This window comes from Drosophila rhopaloa, unplaced genomic scaffold, assembly GCF_018152115.1.
Source record: "Drosophila rhopaloa isolate 14029-0021.01 unplaced genomic scaffold, ASM1815211v1 contig_167, whole genome shotgun sequence".
Taxonomy (NCBI): Eukaryota; Metazoa; Arthropoda; class Insecta; order Diptera; family Drosophilidae; genus Drosophila; species Drosophila rhopaloa.
In genome coordinates, this window is record NW_025335047.1 from 1,437,460 (window position 1) to 1,458,493 (window position 21,034).

The window sequence follows — 21,034 nt, forward strand, 5'->3', positions numbered from 1 at the left end:
ACACATTGAAATGGAATGGCCTTTCTCCGACTGGCGAATATTTAAAGCAGATCGTTTTAAGCCCTCCCTCGACACTGCCAACATCAATCTTTATTTTTCATGTCAAAACATTTCACAGGCAAACAAGCGCCGGTTAGAGCAATTCATTTGCCTATAAAGACTGTCTGAGTGCTCCTGCTGAAATGGTGAAATGCTGCTGGTTGGCTGCACGGAGCTCTGCTTAATTCAAACATAAATAAAATAAAATTGCATTCATGCTATTTACACGGCTGGCACAGTGGAGCCTGCTCGAGTGGCCGTGGATCCCAGATCCCGGATCCCAGCCAGTTCGTGATAGGGTGGCATTAACGTTAACGCCTTTTGACTTCTGAAGGCCGCTCAACGTGGCCCATATTCCTCCTCTGGATGTTCCATCCTTTTCCGCTTTTTCCCCCGTTTTCCACCTGCTGCTGTCCATCTCCGAGTTTCCTACTCGGGAGCTCGGAATCTCGGAAGCTCCGATGTGCAGATGCAGATACGGGTGTTGGCAATTTGATTATTACAACTGGAGCGGCAAAACCAATCATCTTTGAGTCCAACTGTGGGTCTAAGTGGGTCAGTGCAAATGGGAGTGCAGGCCGTAAAATCCATGCCCACTTGGAACGAACGCATGCCAATTGGCTCTACTGCACACATCCTTTGGGTAATAAACATACATTTTCAGGGCCGTTCAAAGAGAGGAGTAATTAAAATGGAAAAACAATCCTGTATTGGCAAGTAGATTTTATGGTCTCAAATGTTTATTCATTCAACAAATTTATAAAAGTGTATCATGGTCTAAACTATATGCTTGGCATGCTCAAATAAATTTAATTTATCTTTCTAGATGTTATGCTTGTGCAAAGGATTAAATTCTTTAAGTTTTAACATAACTAAATTCGTAGCTCGTATCTTGATAAAGATACTCCTCTCTTTATTTATTAAATGAAAAAACAATCCTGTATTGGGAAGTAGATTTTATGGTCTTAAATGTTTATTCATTGTAGATTTTATGTAAAGATAGATTTTATGGTCTCAAATGCTTATTCATTCTACAAATTTATAAAAGTGTTTCATCTTCTAAACTACAAGCTTTGCATGCTCAGATAAATTGAATTTATCTTTCTAGATTTTCAGCTTGTCTAAAGGATTAAATTCTTTAAAAAGTTTCAAGATAACTAAATTCGTAGCTCATATCTTGATAAATCTGAACATGTCCCTGGTAACAAAGGCTTCTGTCCATAAAGTACTCACTGTACTACGAAAACACCATTACAGAAGCAGCTGAATATGTGGGTATTCTTCGGTTTGGTTACTCCTGCTTTGGTTTTGCTTTACTGCTGCGTGTTGTTTTGGCCAAAATTGCAAATTACATATTTATCAAGCTGCAAACGTTTTTTTGATTTAGTTCCCGAAAGTGCAGCAGAGCATGGCAATCATGGGCCACACTTACAGGAAGCAGAAAAGGCGAAAAAAGGAAGCCCGACCACACAGTTTGTTTGCCAGTGCAGTGCTCCAATCAATGTCACTCATACGCACCGTAAACGAACTGTGGTCGCCTTCCTGCAGTTCGAGCAAAAGGAGGGCAAACAGGAAATAACGTCGGCCCCCCAGAAAACACCCACAAAATAACAGACTCCGGGGCAATGAGGCAGTTCTGTTGCTGTCAAAGATCGGAATTCGTATCGGCAAATGGCAGACTGGGATCAAAATTCTAGGGGAAAGCTCGAAATATGAATCCTGTTAGTCACACAGATAAAACAACGCTCGCTTGACATGCTGTAAAATCTGAATTAAATTACACATCAACCAGATATGTGTATTCAATCTGCTCACGTTTTCCCCTTTTCCATTGCCATTGTTTTTGCTGCAATTGCTGCATGTTGACTTTGAAAACATATCGTATTTACATTTGATTTAACAGTCAAACAAATTTCTAGAATTGCGCAAATATTTACATACACAATCGGAAAATCTGTACAGTGCTGCTGCGAACACGTGTGCCCTGATGTGAATTAAAAATATATGCTTCGCCTGCGTGGCTCTGCATACATAAAATTTAAATTTAAAACACTGCGCGGCCCACATGGCGGATGATTGATTTGGATGTCAGCAAGAGAGAGAGAGAGAAGTGGAAATGGCATTACAACTGAAACTCAAACTAAAACTGGGCAAACGGCACTCAAGCAAAACACGTTCCCAGTTGCCATTTAATCCTGTTAACGTTTGCCGACCCCAAGGAGCAGCAATACGGACCTCAACGTGGCAATAAAAAGACGCTGCACTTTACGTGGCACAGCAGGCGAGAAAACTTGCCGCATAATGCGTTACAGAGCGAAGGGCGGACTATAACACCCACCCACCCGCACAAGAAGTGCTGCTAGCCGGGATCAGGACTCCTGAAATGGAAACGGAAACGGAAGGCAGCCAAAGTGCGTGGCACAACGACCGTTCAAGTCGCAGTCCGTCTGCTATTTCATTACATTCACGTTAAATGCCTTTGGCCGTCCTCTCTGACTGGCAGACAAACAGTTCGCACAAGTGAAAGTAATTAAATTTTTGAGTCTTCCTCTTTCGCTCCACCCACATCATTCACACTAACGAACTGCGGCACAAAACGTGCCGTTTTAGAGGGAATCCGTATCCGAATGCGAATCCAAATGCGAATCCAAATGCGAATCCCCGAGTCCGGTTGCGTACCCTTTTATGGCGGCCACAGAAATGTTCAACACATTCTGGCTGTCCCGGCTGCACTTTTCCCTAAAACTCCCCCTCTTCTCGTACACGTTGCGTATGCGTAATGTGGCAACAAGGGCTGCCCACTTTATGAGCTCTCCGCCCAGATCGCGACTGCCAGTTTAATTAAAAATAAAACCCGCCATCTCCGCCTGTTTGGGTCCAACTGATTATTCGCTCTGGGCCATGGTATATACGTGCGAAGCTGAAACAGCAACAGAAATGGGGAGAAGGGGAGCAGGAGGAGCAGGACCAGGAGCAGGAGGAGCATCCCCGCACTTAACGCATCACCAGTGGCGTGGTAACATGCCGAGTCGGTCGTCCATTTTGTGGGTCAAAAGCAAATAATTGAAGAGAGCGCGTCGACTGATTGCCATTGTTGAGGTCAGTTGGCTGGGCTTTCATTTCACCTTTTTTTTTGTACGTCCCCGGCTTTTTCGGGCTCTTTTTTGATATTTATGGCTTTTGTGCTCTTTGGCGGAGGATGTCAATTCTCGACTGGCAGTGTCATAAAACAAAATACTAGCATGTGCACAAATAAAGCACAAGCAATTAAACAGCATGAAAATGCTTGCGGCTCAAAAAGGATTTGAAACGAGCACAAAAAAATGGCTAATTGATCTGCACTTCTCGGGAAAGCCAGTGAATGTGCTTTTCATGCGAAATCCTGCACTTCATCCAAAAAATACTTCATCTAATAGTTGTGTGGAAATTAAGTACGCTTAAAAGAGCGCTTGTGTGAAAAGCGATTGGCTTTTAATTCATTTACAAAATTGTTTGTATACCCTCGCCAAAAGTTATGTTAAATGGTTATGGCTAGGTAAAATAATCTGGTTTAATCATAGTTACCAAAAAATTATAAAAAAATTATTTTAAAAAAATAGATATAATAAAATAGATATAATAAAATACTAGTCAGTAGAATATCCTTATCGAAAGTACTTGAATAACTTGTCGAAAGCAATATTAGTAAGATAACCCTAACATATTAATTTACTTTTATACTTATCTGTTGTTTTCTTAAGCTTTAGTGATTTATTGAGTCCTTTGTGTATCTGCGCTAATCTCACAGAATTACGACCTAGATAAGTTCTTGACTGGTCAACTGACTGACTAACCCCATTGGCTTTCAAATCGCTGCTGGCATGGTAAATATGGCCGTAATTATGCATAATCTGCTATGGAGCGAACGGCGACCGGAAGTGCATGTATGCATATCAGAGTGGAGTGTGTGTGTGTGTGTTTGTGTGTGTGACTACTCCATTCCCCCGACACGTGTGTTTGTGCGTATTAATTACCGTAGCCATAACAATGAAATTCAATTTGCCGGCCACGCCCCGCGGACATTGTAAATGGGCGGACTGAGAAGAGAATGGGAATCCATCAAGCCGGGAATTATGTTTTGATAAGGGGCTGGCCAGCAAACAAGCCGTAAACACAAACCGGCAGACGAATGGACATCCAGGCGTTGCCCGAATTAAAGATGAAATCAAGGCAAATAGAGGCGGACAAATAAACCACTCGCACAGCAAATGGAAGCGCATACGGATGCAGACAGAGCGGAAGGATGTAAGGATGGGATGGGATGGGATGGGTTGGAATGGCATGGGTTAGGATGGGGAATATATATGGTTGGACAAACTAATCCGGCGGCAGCAGAGATTGCATGAAGACCTCAGCCATTAGCCGAAAGCAGCACATATACGAATATCCTAAATGTTCGCATAGTTCCGGCTCTTTGGCCACCCAAAATGGAGATGCCCCCAACGATGGTGACGAGTGACCCGGGAGGAGATTCTGGATTTGTGCACGATTTAGGCTCCGGCTTTTGTTTGCTTTTTATGAGTGTGTCCGTCGGTGAGTGGGATTTTCGCTTGTTTATTTATACGAACTAACATTGGGACGATGGGGAAACACTTTTCGTCTACACAGAAAGAGCAATCGTTATAATATTATGGTTTGTTATTATCGTTTTCGATTCATGTTGGTTTAAGGCATACTGGTATTGAAAATAGATTTCTGATGTTACGAACTTTTTAATTTATGGGTAGAATTATTTCATTTTATTTATTAAGCTACTAAATATACAACTTTATTGCTTTGCATATACAATATTATTGCTTAGACTTTTCTGATAAGCATTTGCAGCGTAAACTCTGTATTTATTTTATGACAGAATTTTGAATTCATTTTGACACACAAATAGTAATATATTCCATTTTTTTCTGTGTAGCAATAAGTTGGTACAAATGCGGTGCGCTTCATTGGAGTGTCAAATGATTGAATAAGCGAATCAAATCATGTGTGGCAGATATGTCCGATTGTTTCGATGGTTGTCTTCGTTGGGGAATGGCCAAATGAATCCTAAATTCCCGACATCACTTGGAGTGCTCTCGTGACCACTGTACCCATCGGTCAACGGCCCAAACTGGGGCTTATAAAACCACTGACGGTCGAATTCATGTGCTTCTATGGCGCGGAGTCCGAACCCCTGGCCAAACATCCCCAGATCCTCTTTGCGGACCAAATCGCAGATAGAACTGGAGGGCAAACAATAGCGGGCCAATGTTTGGGCTCCCGCACGAGATTTATGATGGACAACTGCGTCGAAATATTTATGCAGCTGTGCGATTTAGTCGGAGTTGGAGTGTTTGTGGCTCGGCTGCGCATCATCTATGGCCACTTTTCACCTACGGCAGACATAAAAACTATTTTCCATTGCCGCCGCAAAAAAAGACGAACAATCTCGCCGTTTGTACAAAGCATTTTTAGAAAAAGTTTTTGTTTGCACGGGAATGGGAGATAGGAAATATATATATTCAGCGCGTTGTTTTTCAATTTGAAATGGGGCTGAAAAGCGCAGTCATATTCGTGTGATGTGTGAATATTCCAGTGTTCAGTGTGCAGTTTATTCAGTTCACCTACTCAACTTTCGGTGGCACTTTATTACAGCGTCGTCGGCTGTAGGTTCAATAAACCCTGGACGTACGGCATCACCCACTCTCACCCACTCCCACCTCCACCCACTTCCACCTCCACCCTCTTCCACCCACTCCCACCCACTCACCCATCCGCAGAAGCACACTTGCAGTTGCAGCTGATAATTGTGCCATCAGCAGTGCAGTTGCTTCAAATGTGTCGCTGCCGCGTTTATTTTCGTACTCTTTTCGCACTTCTCACTACAAACGATGCCAAATTAAACGCAGGCACTCGGTGGCAAGAGCCGGCATTCCGGAATATCATTCCAGATATCAGCAAGTGCCTCGTTTTGCGCGAATCGGGGACAGCTTCCGAATTTCATTTTTCTAGTGCTCACTTGGCAAACATGCATATCTAATTTTATTTTATTAAACAGAAAAGTCACGTCAAATCTTCTCCGAAACATTCTATAATACTTGAAATTTCCATAGCTAAAACAATTCGATTTAATATTTAAATTAAGTTAGAGCCCTCTTAGAAAATACAATTGTTAATTAATTTCCATATTCCATATTAACTTAAAATTTGTTATTTTATACCAAAACTTCACATTTATTTGCCTCACAAATTGTAATTTCGTTTAAAGGCCGTCTTTAAGGGCACAAAAAAATGTTCTTTTCGAATTTAATCTGTATTGGTCCAATTTCCATTTACCATATTCCATATTAACTTAAAATTTGATATTTTACACCAAAACTATAAATTTCTTTTCCTCCCAAATTGTAATTTTATTAAAAAACCGTCTTTAAGAACACAAAAAAATGTTCTTTTCAATTTTAAGCTGTATTGGTAAGTACTATTTGGTTTACAAAAACATGTGAAAGCCTTGTACAATTTAATGGAATTGTTATGTCAAAGCGGTTTACGGCGGATTGGCTTTACATAGTTAATTTTTGATGATTGCATAAGGATATAAAGAAAATCTTGCGTTTGGTAAGTAAACAAGAACTGTGCCTCATAATTCTAATAAAGCAATTCTGGCAATAACGTGAATAAAAGGGTTCAACTGCTGCAAATGAAGCTCAATGTTCGCTCGACTGAATTCAGTTCAATTTTGTTCTCCCCTCCATATGAATTCCGGATTGGATTCTTGGCATTTGCTCTGCCCAAAAAAATAAACAAAAAGAATGGGAGAACGCATTCAATTTGTCTTTGGTCTGTCGCTTTCACTCCATTTTCTTGCCGGGAGCAGAGCAGCTCAGCAGGATCCTGTAAGGATATATGCAGGATATGGAAATTTGAAATGGAAATCATAAATTGTAGTTCGGATCTGCTTTGGTCATCCGTTGCCGGGCGGATTAATTCGATTGATATCGCCCTTTCCGGAATCTGGGGCAATGGCTGAACAATTAAAATAACATTTACAATTTAAAATGCGATTTGCATAAATTACACAGCTGCAGGCGCTCACACGAATAAGGATATTTATATATCTGCTTTATGTATGCGAATTTCGAGCTTGTGTATGTGGGCCAAAAACATAAGCTCCATTTTGTGGCATTATCTGAGCGGCTTTTGAGCTTGTTTGCTTCGCCTGTTTATTTATGCCAATTTGCATAAACAATGATTGCAGCATACAGCCGGCGAGGATAACAAATTCTGGCAAACAGGTTGCTCAGACACATGGCAATTGTTTGTTTTATGTGTGCATGTGTGCATGTGTGGGAATGGGGCACACACACACACAGCCAAAAGTTTGGGAATGCATCCTGCTGTCGCAACTTCAACTGTTGCGGAATCCACACATTTAAACCCCCTCCTCCATTCGAGACATGCCATTCTTGTTGGCATTAATTAATTATGTAAACAGCTTAAATGCAAGTTTATTTTATTTACACATGTTTCTGCTCGTTTGCCTGTTTCGAACACAGGGCGTATGGGTAATGTCATTTCAATAAATGCACCTGAAATGCTGAACTCTGGTTGAATCTGTAAACGTTTGGCAGTCAGGTGGGGTAACTATTACAAAAGCAAAGCAGGCAAAGCCCCTTCAGCCAGTAAATCCTTTGAGGAGTCTCAAAATCAGCTGCCTCACTTCCTGTTTTCCAACATTTCCGCAGCTGCACTTCCTTTTTCCTTGCTTTTCCTTTTCTTGCTTTTGGTTCGTCCAAAGAACAAGATTCGCTTTTGCCATCTCCGATAGCTTTGGTCGAAAGCATGCCGAATCTGTCATCAGGCTTATAAAGCACCCAGTTCCGAGGACCGAGCATAAATCTATTGTCATCGAGGAAGCGGGGAAAACTGACAGCTGGAATGGGGCCAATGACTCTGGGCAAATGTGTATGGCAAACAAATTAATTTGCATAAACGAAAGCAATTTGTTTGGCATGGCGGACAGAGAATTAATTCAATTTATGTGTTTATATATAGAGATGAAACGAAGTTAAGCATTAAATAGATGTGGTTTTTAATTAAGGGCATACAAAGTTCCCCTCCCGAAAAGTTTGCCAGCCCATTGCCACGTTCTGCGGCTTTGTAAGCTGATCCTGCTGGCTGTTTTGCGGTGAGCATCCCAACAATCTGCGCCTGCAGCCCTCCATCGTCCTCGTCCTCATCCACATCCACATCCACCACCTCGAAAAAGCTACAAACTAACTCAATCCGTCTGCACAATGCCAAAAGTGCGAATTGTAAATAGTTTCTGGCATCGGGCTCTGGCTTAATCTAGCGATGGACTTTCTAAAAGCGCTGCGGGAAGTCGAAGGATTTCGAAGGATATTTCCTACACTGCGGGAAAGGTACCGAAAATTACCTATAAAAATTCAAAATATTTTGAAGAAACTTAATCCTTTAAGAACTATAATTTCTTAATATAATAGTATGTATAACATTATTGTTATTACTACTAATCGTAACAAATCGTAAATCTACTAATCGTAACAAATACAAGTGAGACAATAAAATAATTTATCTGAATCCTGCAATTCTTGAATTCGTTTATATCCCCCTCTGTTCTTCTACAAAAATGATCATAATTAAAAATATTTCAAATAATCGTTTATTAATTAATTTATAGTGAATCTTTCCTCTTCTTATTTCTTCTACAATACGATTACTTTAGTGGCGTATTTATGACATGCACTTTGTTCATATTGAGTATTTCCCATCTGAACTGCGGTTTCTGTAAAACACGACCCGATTCCATCTCTATCCTGGCCCCCACTTCCGCGTCCTGCATCCTTCATCCTGCAGCAATGCATGCAATGCCTCCGAAGTGCCTTTTTATTTGAGAGCGCGAGTGGCGTTAGTTTGTTGCCTTTCAGCCGAACCATTCTGCCATTCTTGCCATTTCGCAAGGGCTCTATCAATGTGGGTGTGCGTCCTGAAAGGGGACTCCCCGCGAACAAGTGTGTAGGTGTGGTTGTGTGTGGTGGGTGGTTAGGGGGAAATTATTTGCAGTCACTTGGGCAGGCTGTTTGAGTTTTGTGTGCGGAGCGAGCGCCTTCCAGGCCACTTGAAGCCATCGCGCCTTCGCCTCCTGACATTTCGGTCGTCCTGGCTTTGCGGTTGTTATTGTGATGCTGTTGTCATCATTACTGTCGTCTGAGTCGACTTCACTGCGATCTGGTCCTTGGACGGGCATGCTGCACAGTGCCATTTGCGGTTTGATTTCTGGTCCCGCCCACGGTCACCACGCCTCGTTGCCCCGCCTTTGTGATGGAGGCACCCTGCACTCCCAACCGGCTTATGCAAATTAATTAGCGAGTCTGCACTGAGCAGCAGCCGTAAATTCCTTAAAGTGTTGGCCTACGAACGCATTATGACACGCGTGTGGGAGTTCGCATTGCTAAACGCTTTTGTGTTGCCTACTTTCGGGCGCCCCTGCTTCAAAGGCCTTAATTAACTTTCGGGGAAAATGGCTGAGTAATGCGTGCGAGCGAGTTGGAGTGCTCTTCTGGGGATTTTCCTGTCTGCAACGCACTGCACATTTTTGGCAAATTAAATTTTCGAGTTTGAAATTGCTTCCAACTTCAATTGAAAGTTGATTAGTTGGGCCCCCTCATCGCAGTCCGAAATTCAATTAGGTTGCTTTGTGCGTGGAGAGAAAATGGGGAAACATTGTTTACTTTTCCCCCGCTTCAATGGATATCCTCGTGCATTTGCATACATTAGAAACCATTCATTGGAACTCTGTGCAATACAAGTCGACTATTTTGACCCAATTTTTTCACAGGGCAACGGCAAATGCAAACAGTTCATTAATTGTGGAGCCAAAAAAGCACCCGAGACGGACATGATTGATTGTGAAATCACGGAGGGAGGAGTTCCATGGCCTCCAGGCGCCAAGAAGTTCGCAGGCACGCCTGCAGATGGGTGATATATGTGGCGGTGTGACCTATCTGGTTATCAAAGTGCCAAACTTGGGAGTCAGGGAGCCACAAGGCTCGTAAATGGGAGGCGATAAGGTAAAGTCACGGCTCATAAGAGCCTGTAAAATGTTCAAAATTACATCCATAAACAAATATTATATTTTCAAGGCAATTTAAATGCTAAGCTTGTATAATTTTTCATCTTCTATTTAATATAAACAACTAAGAACATAATTGTATATCATTTGCCCAACTTCCACCTTTTATTAATGATTGCAATTGGGAGATGGCTAAAATGATTATAAATTGAAATATTTAAATCAGTCGAAATTTAAAGTTAGTTATGCCTCTGTACATTTATGGAATTTGAAGCACATCATCAGATAAATACCGAAATAATGTTGCTTATTTCATTCACAAAACCCCTATCGTTTGCCATTGTCAAGCACTTGACGACACATTGGAAGGATAGTGAGGGCGGAAGTCGTTTTCCCTTCAATATACGCATCCTTTGAGTACTCCGTCCTTGAGTGGGTGTCAGTGGGTGCTCGGTGGGTTGGGGAGGTATAACTTTTTGACAATTGATGCGAGCAAATACTTATAGATAGACCCGCAGATAAACTTGCCTTCTACCACTTCGAGGCAGACAAATTGCAATCGAAGTCGGAGCTCTGCCGGTGGCAGACACAAGCGCCGACTTAAACTCAGACCAGGACATGGATACGGATGTGGATCCGGATCCGGACAAGCCGAGAAGCCGAGTTGCCGAGGAGACAGCCATTGATACGTCCCGACGCATTCCCATTCGCGTTCGCACTGCTCTCGCAGTCAATTTCCTTACATTTTTCCCTGGATTCTTTTTATTATTTTCCCCTCGTCTTTTTGCAAACTAAGGTAAATTCAATTGAATCGAGCTGGGAAGCGGTTCCGATCGGAGGGGGCATGCCACAATAGCGCTTAATTTCCAGCGCTGCAACAAGCGGCTGCCGGGGTTTTCGAGGGGGTTTCTTGCCGGAGGGGTGGTGGCCATAAATAATGTCGAGTGGGGCAGCGGGGGGTGGCGGGGGGTGGAGGAGAGATTGGGGGCAGGATGACTTGCTTCCACGTGTGTGTGCCTGTCTACGTCTCGAGTTAACAAGACTTTTCGCTTTTACTCAAACTCGCAGGCTAACACAATTTTCAAAGCTTTTGTCTTGCCACGACTTGACTGGGGTATCGGCAAAATCTCATATAGAAATGCACTGAAACAAATATTTTATTGTTTCCCTGGAAGCCAGAAAATGTTTACTTAAAGACATTCCTAAATAAAACATTAGCTTTCAAGTTCCTGAACTTATTATCTGATTGAAAAATCTTTTGTAAAAATAACCTATGGAAAGACATGAATAATTAAGTGGAACCTTTTTCACCCATAAGAGAATATGGGACTCAAATTAATGGATATATGTTTTCATACTAAACATATATGTATTTCAAAGTCGTTAGAACTTCATGTGTACTTCCAAGACCTTAGGAAATACACATAAGTACTAATGATTAAGAACAAATCAAGCGGCTTAGATGGTTTCTTTCCGATCTTGATCATTCTAAATATATTTGTAATAAATAAATCACTATTTGAAATTAATTAAAGACTTATCAAATTGGTTTCTCCGTGTGTAAATATATAGATTCGGGGCTTAGAGATTGGCTTACGGCGGAGTTGAATCAACGCCGAGGCAAGGCAAATGTGAAGCCATTTCCGTGACCCTTGGGATGTGGGATAAGGGGTGGGAATGATGGGCATGCAGGATGTGCGATATGTGCACCCGTACTCACCGGCCTTGCAGGGATCCATGTCAATGTCTCCGGATACCTTTGGTGTCACATGCAGGCGCATCAGCTGCTCGATGGTGTACTTGCTGCGGTAGGGTCTCCGCAGTCGCCGAATCGTTCCCAGATACGCATCGAACTGCTGTCGATGGTGGTGGTGATGGGGGTCCTCCTCGCTGGGACGCTGGAGGAGGTCCTCATCCGCGGAGTGCTCCCGCCTGTGGGCGTTCCCCTGCGTCACCCGATCCGCGGGAGCAGGCAGTCCGCGGTGGGAGCGGGGATTCTTGGCCTGCACCGAGATGAGCACCAGGAGCACACCAGTGGCTAGCAGCAGGACGCAGTTCGTCCAGCTGCCGCCCAGGGGCGTGCCACGCCTCCTACGCATCGCAGTGGCTTCGAATTCGCGTCTGCCTCTGTTTTCTTTTGCCTTTGATTAGTGCCTTCTTGGTTTTTTTGCTCTCTGCACGTTTCGTGACTAGTTTGGATTTGGATTTCTGTCGATCAGTCTGCTCTTAATATATCTTCTGCATTTTTGTTCAGCACGTGCCGGATCTGCAATTGAATAGCACAAAAGCAATGATTAGAGCAGCTTCATTCAGGTTTGCACCAGACTCAGTGGAATTATTTACAGCGACTCATTTCGTGTACAATTCCCAAGCTATTGAACTATGATAACCCTTTGTCCGCGAATAAAAATCACTTGCACGCGTTTTGCACTTAACTATCAGCTTTGTTGTTACCTGACCATGAAATGTATGCCGTAGGATTGCATTGGGAAAGGGTAAGACATTGTATTCCTTATTTTAAAAAAGAAAAGTTCATCACATAATGGCTGAACAATAAAGTTCTGTTGAGTTTTGAAACAGAAAAGATAGGACTTGGCCCTTCTAAATTTACCTGGCCTTTTAAAATACGATTTGTTTACATTTTATTAGCATTTTCCATGTGTTTTTATGTTTTTAAATATGTTGCCCTTTTAGTTGTTGGTTTTCCACCCCACTTAACCGATGATAACCCTTTGCCCCATTGAAAATGACCCCAGTTCAAGGCAATACTGCTCGATTCATTTTGTTGTTTCACGGCCCTGAAATATTTGTATTTTTTTAGCGGAAATAAACGGTGTACTTTCACACACGTTGGTGGGCAAATATAAAGCTGGCCTTGTTCTGAAATGTGCGGGGGATTAAATTGCAAAATGCAGATCAAAGGGCAGCAGCAGTAACATTACCCATCTCTATGGAAATGGTAATTTACTTATGCATTCCCAATCGGGTTTATCTTGGGCAGCCGGCATTCATTTGCAATTTGAGCACGCCCAGGCTGGGAAATGTCAGCCGAACGGATTCATTTGCTAATTCCGATGCAATCGATGCCCCTCCTCCATTGAACCAAAGTCGGAACAAATATCTCCGGCAGCCGGCAGATAATCTCAATCTATGCACACCCGTGTCTTATTTACATATGCACATATATGCAGCTGACATCTGCGCCTTGGGCCATCATAAAAACTTGGGTAAACTGAGAAGACAAAGGAGGTGTAAAACCCGACAGATGGGCGGAAAACAGGGAGTGAAGGAAGTCGATTTGGAGGAAATGGTCAGGCAGTAAATCCGCACACCGAACAGGTAAGACTGCCATCAACTTAGCACTCAATTAATTCCGAGGAAGGCACCTCCAGGAGCCAGGACTCTATGCACAATAACAGGTAATTAAAAATCGCTTAGCCCCTGCTATTCGGAAAACCTTTTCAATTAACTTGAATGTTTGGCCAAAACCATTGTCATCAGGCCGTGTTCCTGTCGTAGCTGCTGCTGCTGCTGCTGCTACTGATTTTCCCCAGCAATTGTGGCAATTTCATTAAATCATTTCATTTCCGGCCCCCGCACACACACACACACACCACAACACACAAAACAAATCAAGGACTCCCTGGCTTTTTATGGCAAATTAAGTTGCCTTTTGTGCGGTGGTGGTGGTGGTGGTGGTGGTGATTGCGATGGTGGCAGCGGCAATCCCAGAAAAACAGGCAACTAGCAAATAAAGCCAAACACCGCACAGACAATTCCACGGGCAAGCCTTGGACAAAAGTTTTCGCAGCCAGGCAAAACAGTTGCAACATATTTTCTTAATTTCATTTCGTTTAATTTCACTCGGCGAAAGAGCAGCAAGGAGCAAAAGGAGCAAAGTGAGCAGCAGGAGTTGGTTTTCAAGGAAAAGGAAGGCGCCGCATCAGCAGCCATTTCCATAATCCACGCTCGCATAATTACGTATACGCCGCATGGGACCAACGGCAAGGACGAGAATGATGATGACGGCGCTTCTCATTTAAGCGAAATTAAAAATTCAATTGATAAATTCCAAACTAAATAAGCACTGGGAGATGGGGCGAAAAGTTACTGAAAATGTGCGCCCCATGATATTTTCTCCTTTGTTGCCACGTCTCTGGCAGCAAATTGAAAATCGTTGAGAAGTGTGTTAATTGGCTGAAGCCTTGCTCATTATGGAATTTGTGCAGACTTTATACAACTGCCGCTTGCGGACATTGCTCTTATCGCACCCACATGGAAATGGAGGTGGAAATGTGGAGGTGCAGCATTGTTATCAGGGTTCTAGGTCAATTAACGCCGCGATCGAATGGCGTAAACAAATGCCAAAACAATGCTGCTACGTAATAGCTGGCAAGCAAACAAGATCCTCAAGTGATCCATCCACTCTTGGGATCCCCTCTGATTCGCTTTCGATTCGCTTTTAAAAGCTTTGGGATGTCGTTTTCAAATGGCACGCGCCATTTACTTTTAGTTTAATTAGATGCGATAAGAGTGCCAGCCACCAGATATCCTGTTTGTCCTGTTCGTCCTGTTCGTCCTCCGCTCTGCTGGTTCGAGGCCATCAATCAGGCTTGTCAAGTGCTCGCAACTTCCCAACTACGAGAACTGACAATGACAAGCGTCAAGTGGCTGGCGAATCCTTGTTTTCCAGCCGGGGCGGTTCCGTTTCCCTGTCTCTGATTTGGAGTAGGACTAGACGACGTTCCTCCCCCTTTTAGTGTTTTACAAGAGCAAATCCTGACAGGACTCGCTGCGAAGCTCTTTGTTTGCCTAATTTCGACTTTGCCCGTTTGACAGTTGACATTTGCAGCTGCAAACTGGCCGAGTCAAAGATATGATTTGGAAGGCCCCTTAAATGAATTGCCAAGGCGGAGGATTGTCATCCAACTGCGTGACTGGGGCACACAGCCATCTGCCCAGAAACGAGTTCTTTGGCGCCTTTCGAAGCACTTTGCGACTTGGCGACTCCTCGCATTTTCGGACCATTTTCGCAGCACTCAAGGACATCGAAATGCAGGCCATGACTTGGGCTAACAAGTGGGCGGCGGAGGAGCCTCAATTTGGAAACAACTTAATTTCAATTACTGACGCAAAGGCGGGGACAGCCGAAATGGTATAATGAATGGGGGTCTGTGGAGAGGGGAGTGGGGGGTGTGGGTAGACTGCTGCTGCTGCCGACTTTTATGCGATTTAAAATGCTTCGCCAGTGCAAAATGCAGCCAGGCGGCTGAACTAACAACAAACGGGCGAGCAAACAGACAGACAGGATGGCCAGGGGGCAGGACACCAGCCAGGAGGAGGAGGAGGAGGATGAGGAGGACCCCAGGCAGGACCAGAGGCAGAACCGGAGCCAGAACGAATCCAAAGCCAACGGCAAATAATTAAACTTGGCTGCCCGGCACCTGTGGCCCTTGTACGTCGGGTCAGGCCATGGCCACCCCAGGCTCCTCCGCATATCCTGTACACCCCGCATCCATGGCACCGAACCAACAAAATGAGTGGGTGGAAACAGCCCAGCCGAGTCCTGATTATTTAGCAGCTCGCCATGTGAATGTAAATAAAGTTCAGCCATAAAATACCCCGCAGACAGCCTCCCACTTTCGGGGTCATAATCTGCAACAGAAGCAGACCAGAATCAGGAGCAGGACGATGCAGAGATAGGACACTGGACCTCGCAGGACAGGGAATCTGCGATTTATTTATAAACCTGGCTGGCTGGCTGGCTGGCAGGAGCGGCACTAAAGTTAAGAAATAATTAATACTAACAACGACGAATGACGAGCGTCCTGTGGCCAGGGAATTTCAGAACCGACACGGCCCATTGGAGCAATGGGATGCGCACCTTTGCATCTCATCTCATCGCACCCTGCCCCTGTTCTTTTGGGTCATGAATAACAATTGCCGGGGAGCAGGAGCCGGACCAGGAGCAGGAGCATGGAGATGGAGCAGGAGATGGACCCGGAGCTGACACGGCGGGGCGGCAGAAATATGGCAGAAAAGATTTCTTTTTATGGTGATTGCGTGGGAAAATGCCTGACGGGCCGGCGATAAAATATGAAAAGAATAAAACGTGAAACAGCCCCAATGCAAATATGAAAAGCGAGTGAAATCCTTTTAATTTGGCAAATAAAAAGGGCGGGCAAAGGGGCATGCGTTGAACAAATTTCCATGGAAGTCCCGCTGCGACTTGACTTTTGGCATATAAATGGTGCTAAAGGAAACTGAAAAGTTTGTGTGCCTTGACTTGAGTTTTGGCCAACTATAGTACAAAGTGCGGAAACCACGGCCAAGGCAATCGAAGCCATTGAAAGCTCAATGGAGATCTCTGGATGGAGGCCAACTTAGCAGCAATCCTAAGTATTTCAATGGGCTTTACATAAGTTTCTTACTCCCCCAATAAGCTGTCCAATTAAGTTATCTTGCAGACAAGCAGGGCTTGGAAAATAATTACCAGACAAAATATGACAAAAAGTAGAATTACACATAAATTAATCTGAGTCCGTGGCAAGTAAGTGAAATATAAAATCTGCTTAGACTTTAATTAATTACACATGGGCGGCGGGGCCGCAGGAATGACAGGACTCAGCGAAGTGGAATTGGAATTGGAAGTGGATGTGGATGTGGAGGCACTCACCCACAATCTGGCAGACAAACAAGCACTTGCGACATATCATTAACTCTGCTTTATAGCAACCAAAATTGGGAAGGATCCTTGAGGTCCGGGGGAAAAACTCGAGGCACTGCCTGGCGCGGCAAAAGATGAAGTAAAAATACAGCAGAAATAACTCGAGGGGTTTGCGATGCTGCTGGGGTGACACTTTCTATGAGCGGAGAAGTGGAGGATGTGGATTCGGATGCGACGGCTGCTTGTTAGCAGGGTGGCGTCAGCTGTTGGGCCTACATGCGGAAAAATATTTGTTTTTCACGGGTTATCCACTGGGGAAATAAAGTATGGGTTTATAAACTATTTTATAACTTATTAAATGTTGGATGTATTTAGGAGTTGGGACAGTAAACTGTGCCCTGGTTTTTGAAACAATCTAATAATTGCAAAGAATAACTATGGGCTTGTTCATTTTACTGAATAAATTTTAAGCCAGAAGCTTTTAAATTAATATATTATAACTATTTGAAAAGGTAATATATTTCTTTAAAATTTCTTAAGATTTATTTCTGTGCCATAAATACAAGAAGCAATCATCTAGAGCAAAATTAACCATAAAACAAGAAAGGAAAGCTAACTTCGGGCGGAGCCGAAGTTGATATACCCTTGCAGAATATTCTATAAATTATATTCTCCAAAATTATTCATATGATGCATTCTTAATACTTAAAAAAAGTCCCAACTTCCTAACTTTAAAAACAACAAAGTTATGTCATTTCCAATCGTTCAGTTATATGGCAGCTATAAGATATAGTCGGCCAATCCTTATGAAATTTGGTAGGTCGGATTGATTAACCAAATATAAAATCCATAGAAGATCCCAGCCTCCTAACTTTACAAACACCAATGTTATGGCATTTCCGATCAATCAGTTATATGGCAGCTATAGGATATAGTCGTCCGATCCTTATGAAATTTGGCAGGTCGGATTTTTTAGCCAAAAATAAAACCCATAGAAAATCCCAACTTCCTAACTTTAAAAACACCAAAGATATGGCATTTCCGATCGTTCAGTTATATGGCAGCTATATGATATAGTGGCCCGATCCGGCTCGTTCCGACTTATATACTACCTGCAATAGAAAGACAACTTTTGGGAAAGTTTCAAGCAGATAGCTTTAAAACTGAGGGACTAGTTTGCGTAGAAACGGACGGACAGACGGAGTTTGGTGTTTTTCAAGTTAGCAAGTTAGGAAGTTCTATGGGTTTTAGTTTTGGCTAATCAGTCTGACTTACCAAATTTCATAAGGATCGGACGACTATATCCTATAGCTGCCATACAACTGATTGATCGGAAATGCCATAACTTTGATGTTTGTAAAGTTAGAAAGCTGGGATTTTCTATGGGTTTTGTGGTTGGCCAATCAATCCGACCTACCAAATTTCATAAGGATCGGAGGACTATATCCTATAGCCGCCATATAACTGATTAATCGGAAATGCCGTAACTTTGGTGTTTGTTAAGTTAGGAAGTTGGGATTTTCTATGGGTTTTATTGTTGGCCAATCAAACCCACCTACCAAATTTCATAACTATCGGCCGACTATATCCTATAGCTGCCATATAACTGAACGATTGGAAATGCCTTAACTTTGGTGTTTTTAAAGTTAGGAAGTTTGGATTTTTTATGAGTATTAAGAATGCATCATATGAATAATTTTGGAGAATATAATTTACAGAGTATTCTGCAAGGGTATATCAACTTCGGCTCCGCCCGAAGTTAGCTTTCCTTTCTTGTTAGTAATGGAATTATGACTGTAACAATAAACAACATATATATATTTAAAAGAATTTTTCTGTGTGCAGAGGACCCTTGCCGAGACAGCCCCAAATTCATGGCTGCTAAAGCAGATACAGGACACTTTCTAATATCCATAAAATAACTCAAATCTCTTTGGCAGATTTGCCTGCTTGCTAAGTCGGCAGGTAAATTTGGGGTTTAATAATACCTGTGGTCTATCCGCCGTCAAGTGCAGTTATCGTCGTTTGTCCACCTTCGCTGTCAACTGCCAATTGCCCCTCCTCGAACTTAATTCGCTTTTAATTTTTACCCTGCTGCGACAGCAAAAAATGCGGAAAAATTCCCATTGCCATGACAAAAAGTGGAGAAGGAGAATCAGGACCGAAAAATACAGGAGAAATTTGTTAAGCACGCGCTATCAGTCTGAAGTGCGTGTTCGAAGAACGAGGAAAGTGGAAAGTGGGTGGCTTAAAAGGAAATGGAGAGCAGCCCGGAGTCTTGGGAAAGGGAATCCAAATGAATTCTATTCAAAGCGTTGCTGCCACAAAATATGAAATGAAAGGTTGTCGCTGGGGAGTGGGCAGAGTGTCCAGGACTGGAAATGTTGTTAAGAAATGCATACGCGGGCAATTTTTATTCCTTGCTGTCCTGCGTCGTCCTGCCAAGCAAGGAGCAGATCCTGCTGCTTAAACACGAAATGCTTAATGGCCAAGTTGCCACAAAACGTTTGCCAGACAAGGGGAAACTCAGTGGAGCAAAAGTGAAATGCGTTTTCTGGCTCCCAAGGACCAAGGACCAAGGACCTGTCTGCCCGTGCGACTGTGTGGGTGTGTGTGTGTGTGCATGTGGGTGTGCTTATTGGAGCGTAAGCAACCTGGGCAACAATATCAATATGCGTCTTTTGTGCCGAAGCTTCCTCCGCTGACAATTGTTCGCCACCGGAAGTTGATATTCTGGCAAGCGGAAGTGTTGGGGGTAAACACACCCCTTCCCCCACTCCCCCTCCCCCTACCCCTCCCACACTCTCACACGAATTTCATATTTTCCATTTAATGCTGCTGCCTTTCTCCACGCATAAATTTCCATCACCATCCATTCAACAAACAGACAAACAAAATGCGCCGCACACGAAAAAGTTCTAAAGACAAGACAAGACGCAACCAAAGCCAATTAAGGCTAATTCCTGCCTCTGGACCCTTTTGGCTTACCTTTAATTGCCGTCGAAGACAGAGGATCGTTGGTCAAAAAAAAAAAGGAGAAGGAGGCTGCAGCAAAACAACAGAGGGAAAACAAGACAAATAAAAGGCCAGACAAGATGAGTTGGGTCCGCGGCATCGAGTTCGTTGCCACCGGGAGGAATTCCCTTCTATTTCGCGGCTTTTCGTGGGCACCTTGACTCGCGATTGTTCCGTATTGCGAATAAAACACACGTACGACACAAAGCGAAATCAAAAATGATTCTATTTTAATTATGCCGGCGGCCTTTGGATTGCCAATTGACGAGATCTGCGCTGCGATTTTGCGCTATTTGTTTTTTGTTTGTGCGGCGAGAAAAGAGGAAAAGTGGAAACCGCACTGCGGAGATAATAGCGTGAGCGTAAGACGCAGAACACCCACAAATCATGCAGCGATGCTGGTGGTGCTGAAAGTCGGGGGATAGTCGTAGTCGGTGGTGCACACACCGCGTGCCGTTTTTTATTTATAGCCATTGAGTGCTGCGCTTCTATCAGCAGCAGCAATGGAAACAGCAGCAACATCCCCGGCAGCAGCAGCAACATGAACGGCAACCTCAACAAAAACAACGTGTTTACGTTCACTTATTGTCGTCGGGCGAGGGAAACCAGCGAAATGAATAATAATAACGCAAAACCAAAGATCAGGGCAGAAACTGATAACGCTTTCAATGCACACAATGATCATAATCGAATTTCAATCGAGTGCGAAGAACACGAGCACAGCATTTGTGATTAGCGGAGCCAGAACCCTTGATTCACTTGTTGAATGGACCGATAGTGTGACTCCGCCGCGGAACAGCATCCCTTGCAGGTAGAATTCTGGGCTGGGCTTGGGTTTAACAATTTCACCATCAAAAACACTCACTTCACAGGCCGTTCAGTTTATCCTTCTGCCCGTTGCGGGTATTTGCGTTTGGCCATTTGATTCAAACAAGTTTGTTGCCAATATTCTTTCGTTTCGCGATGCCGATTCCGTTTTCACTGCGAAAGCACGTCCGTCCACGACCGAAGTTGCTCGCGATTTGAGAACATAAACAGAGCAGCCAGATAGAGCCCACCAATCGAGAGCATGCGCCGAGAACAACAGAGCAAAAATTGCCAGCGGGCGGCAGCGCTTGAACCGCCGACGAGCAACAACAAAGGCGAAGACGTCGTGGGGGCCAGTGTCCTTAGCGAGATCAAAGATCTTTGGAGGAACTTGAAATTGATTA

The 21,034-nt window shown here is 43.5% G+C and overlaps 1 protein-coding gene across 2 annotated transcripts in view; it reads right to left on the reverse strand.

Annotated features, from left to right (window-relative positions):
* LOC108046604 (dorsal-ventral patterning protein tolloid) overlaps nt 1–20,910 on the reverse strand; it is a 31,618-nt gene extending 10,708 nt beyond the window's left edge. Inside the window, exons 1-2 of one of the 2 annotated variants that reach the window (XM_017126419.2) lie at nt 20,689–20,910; nt 11,862–12,407 (exon numbers count right to left, since the gene is read on the reverse strand). In XM_017126419.2, coding sequence (XP_016981908.2) covers nt 11,862–12,240 — 379 coding nt within the window. In that variant the 5' untranslated portion in view covers nt 12,241–12,407; nt 20,689–20,910. Of the gene's footprint in view, nt 1–11,861; nt 12,408–18,796; nt 18,815–20,688 lie in introns of those variants that run through there. The other variant, XM_017126421.2, reaches the window with a different exon arrangement.
* Nucleotides 20,911–21,034: the final 124 nt, after the last annotated feature.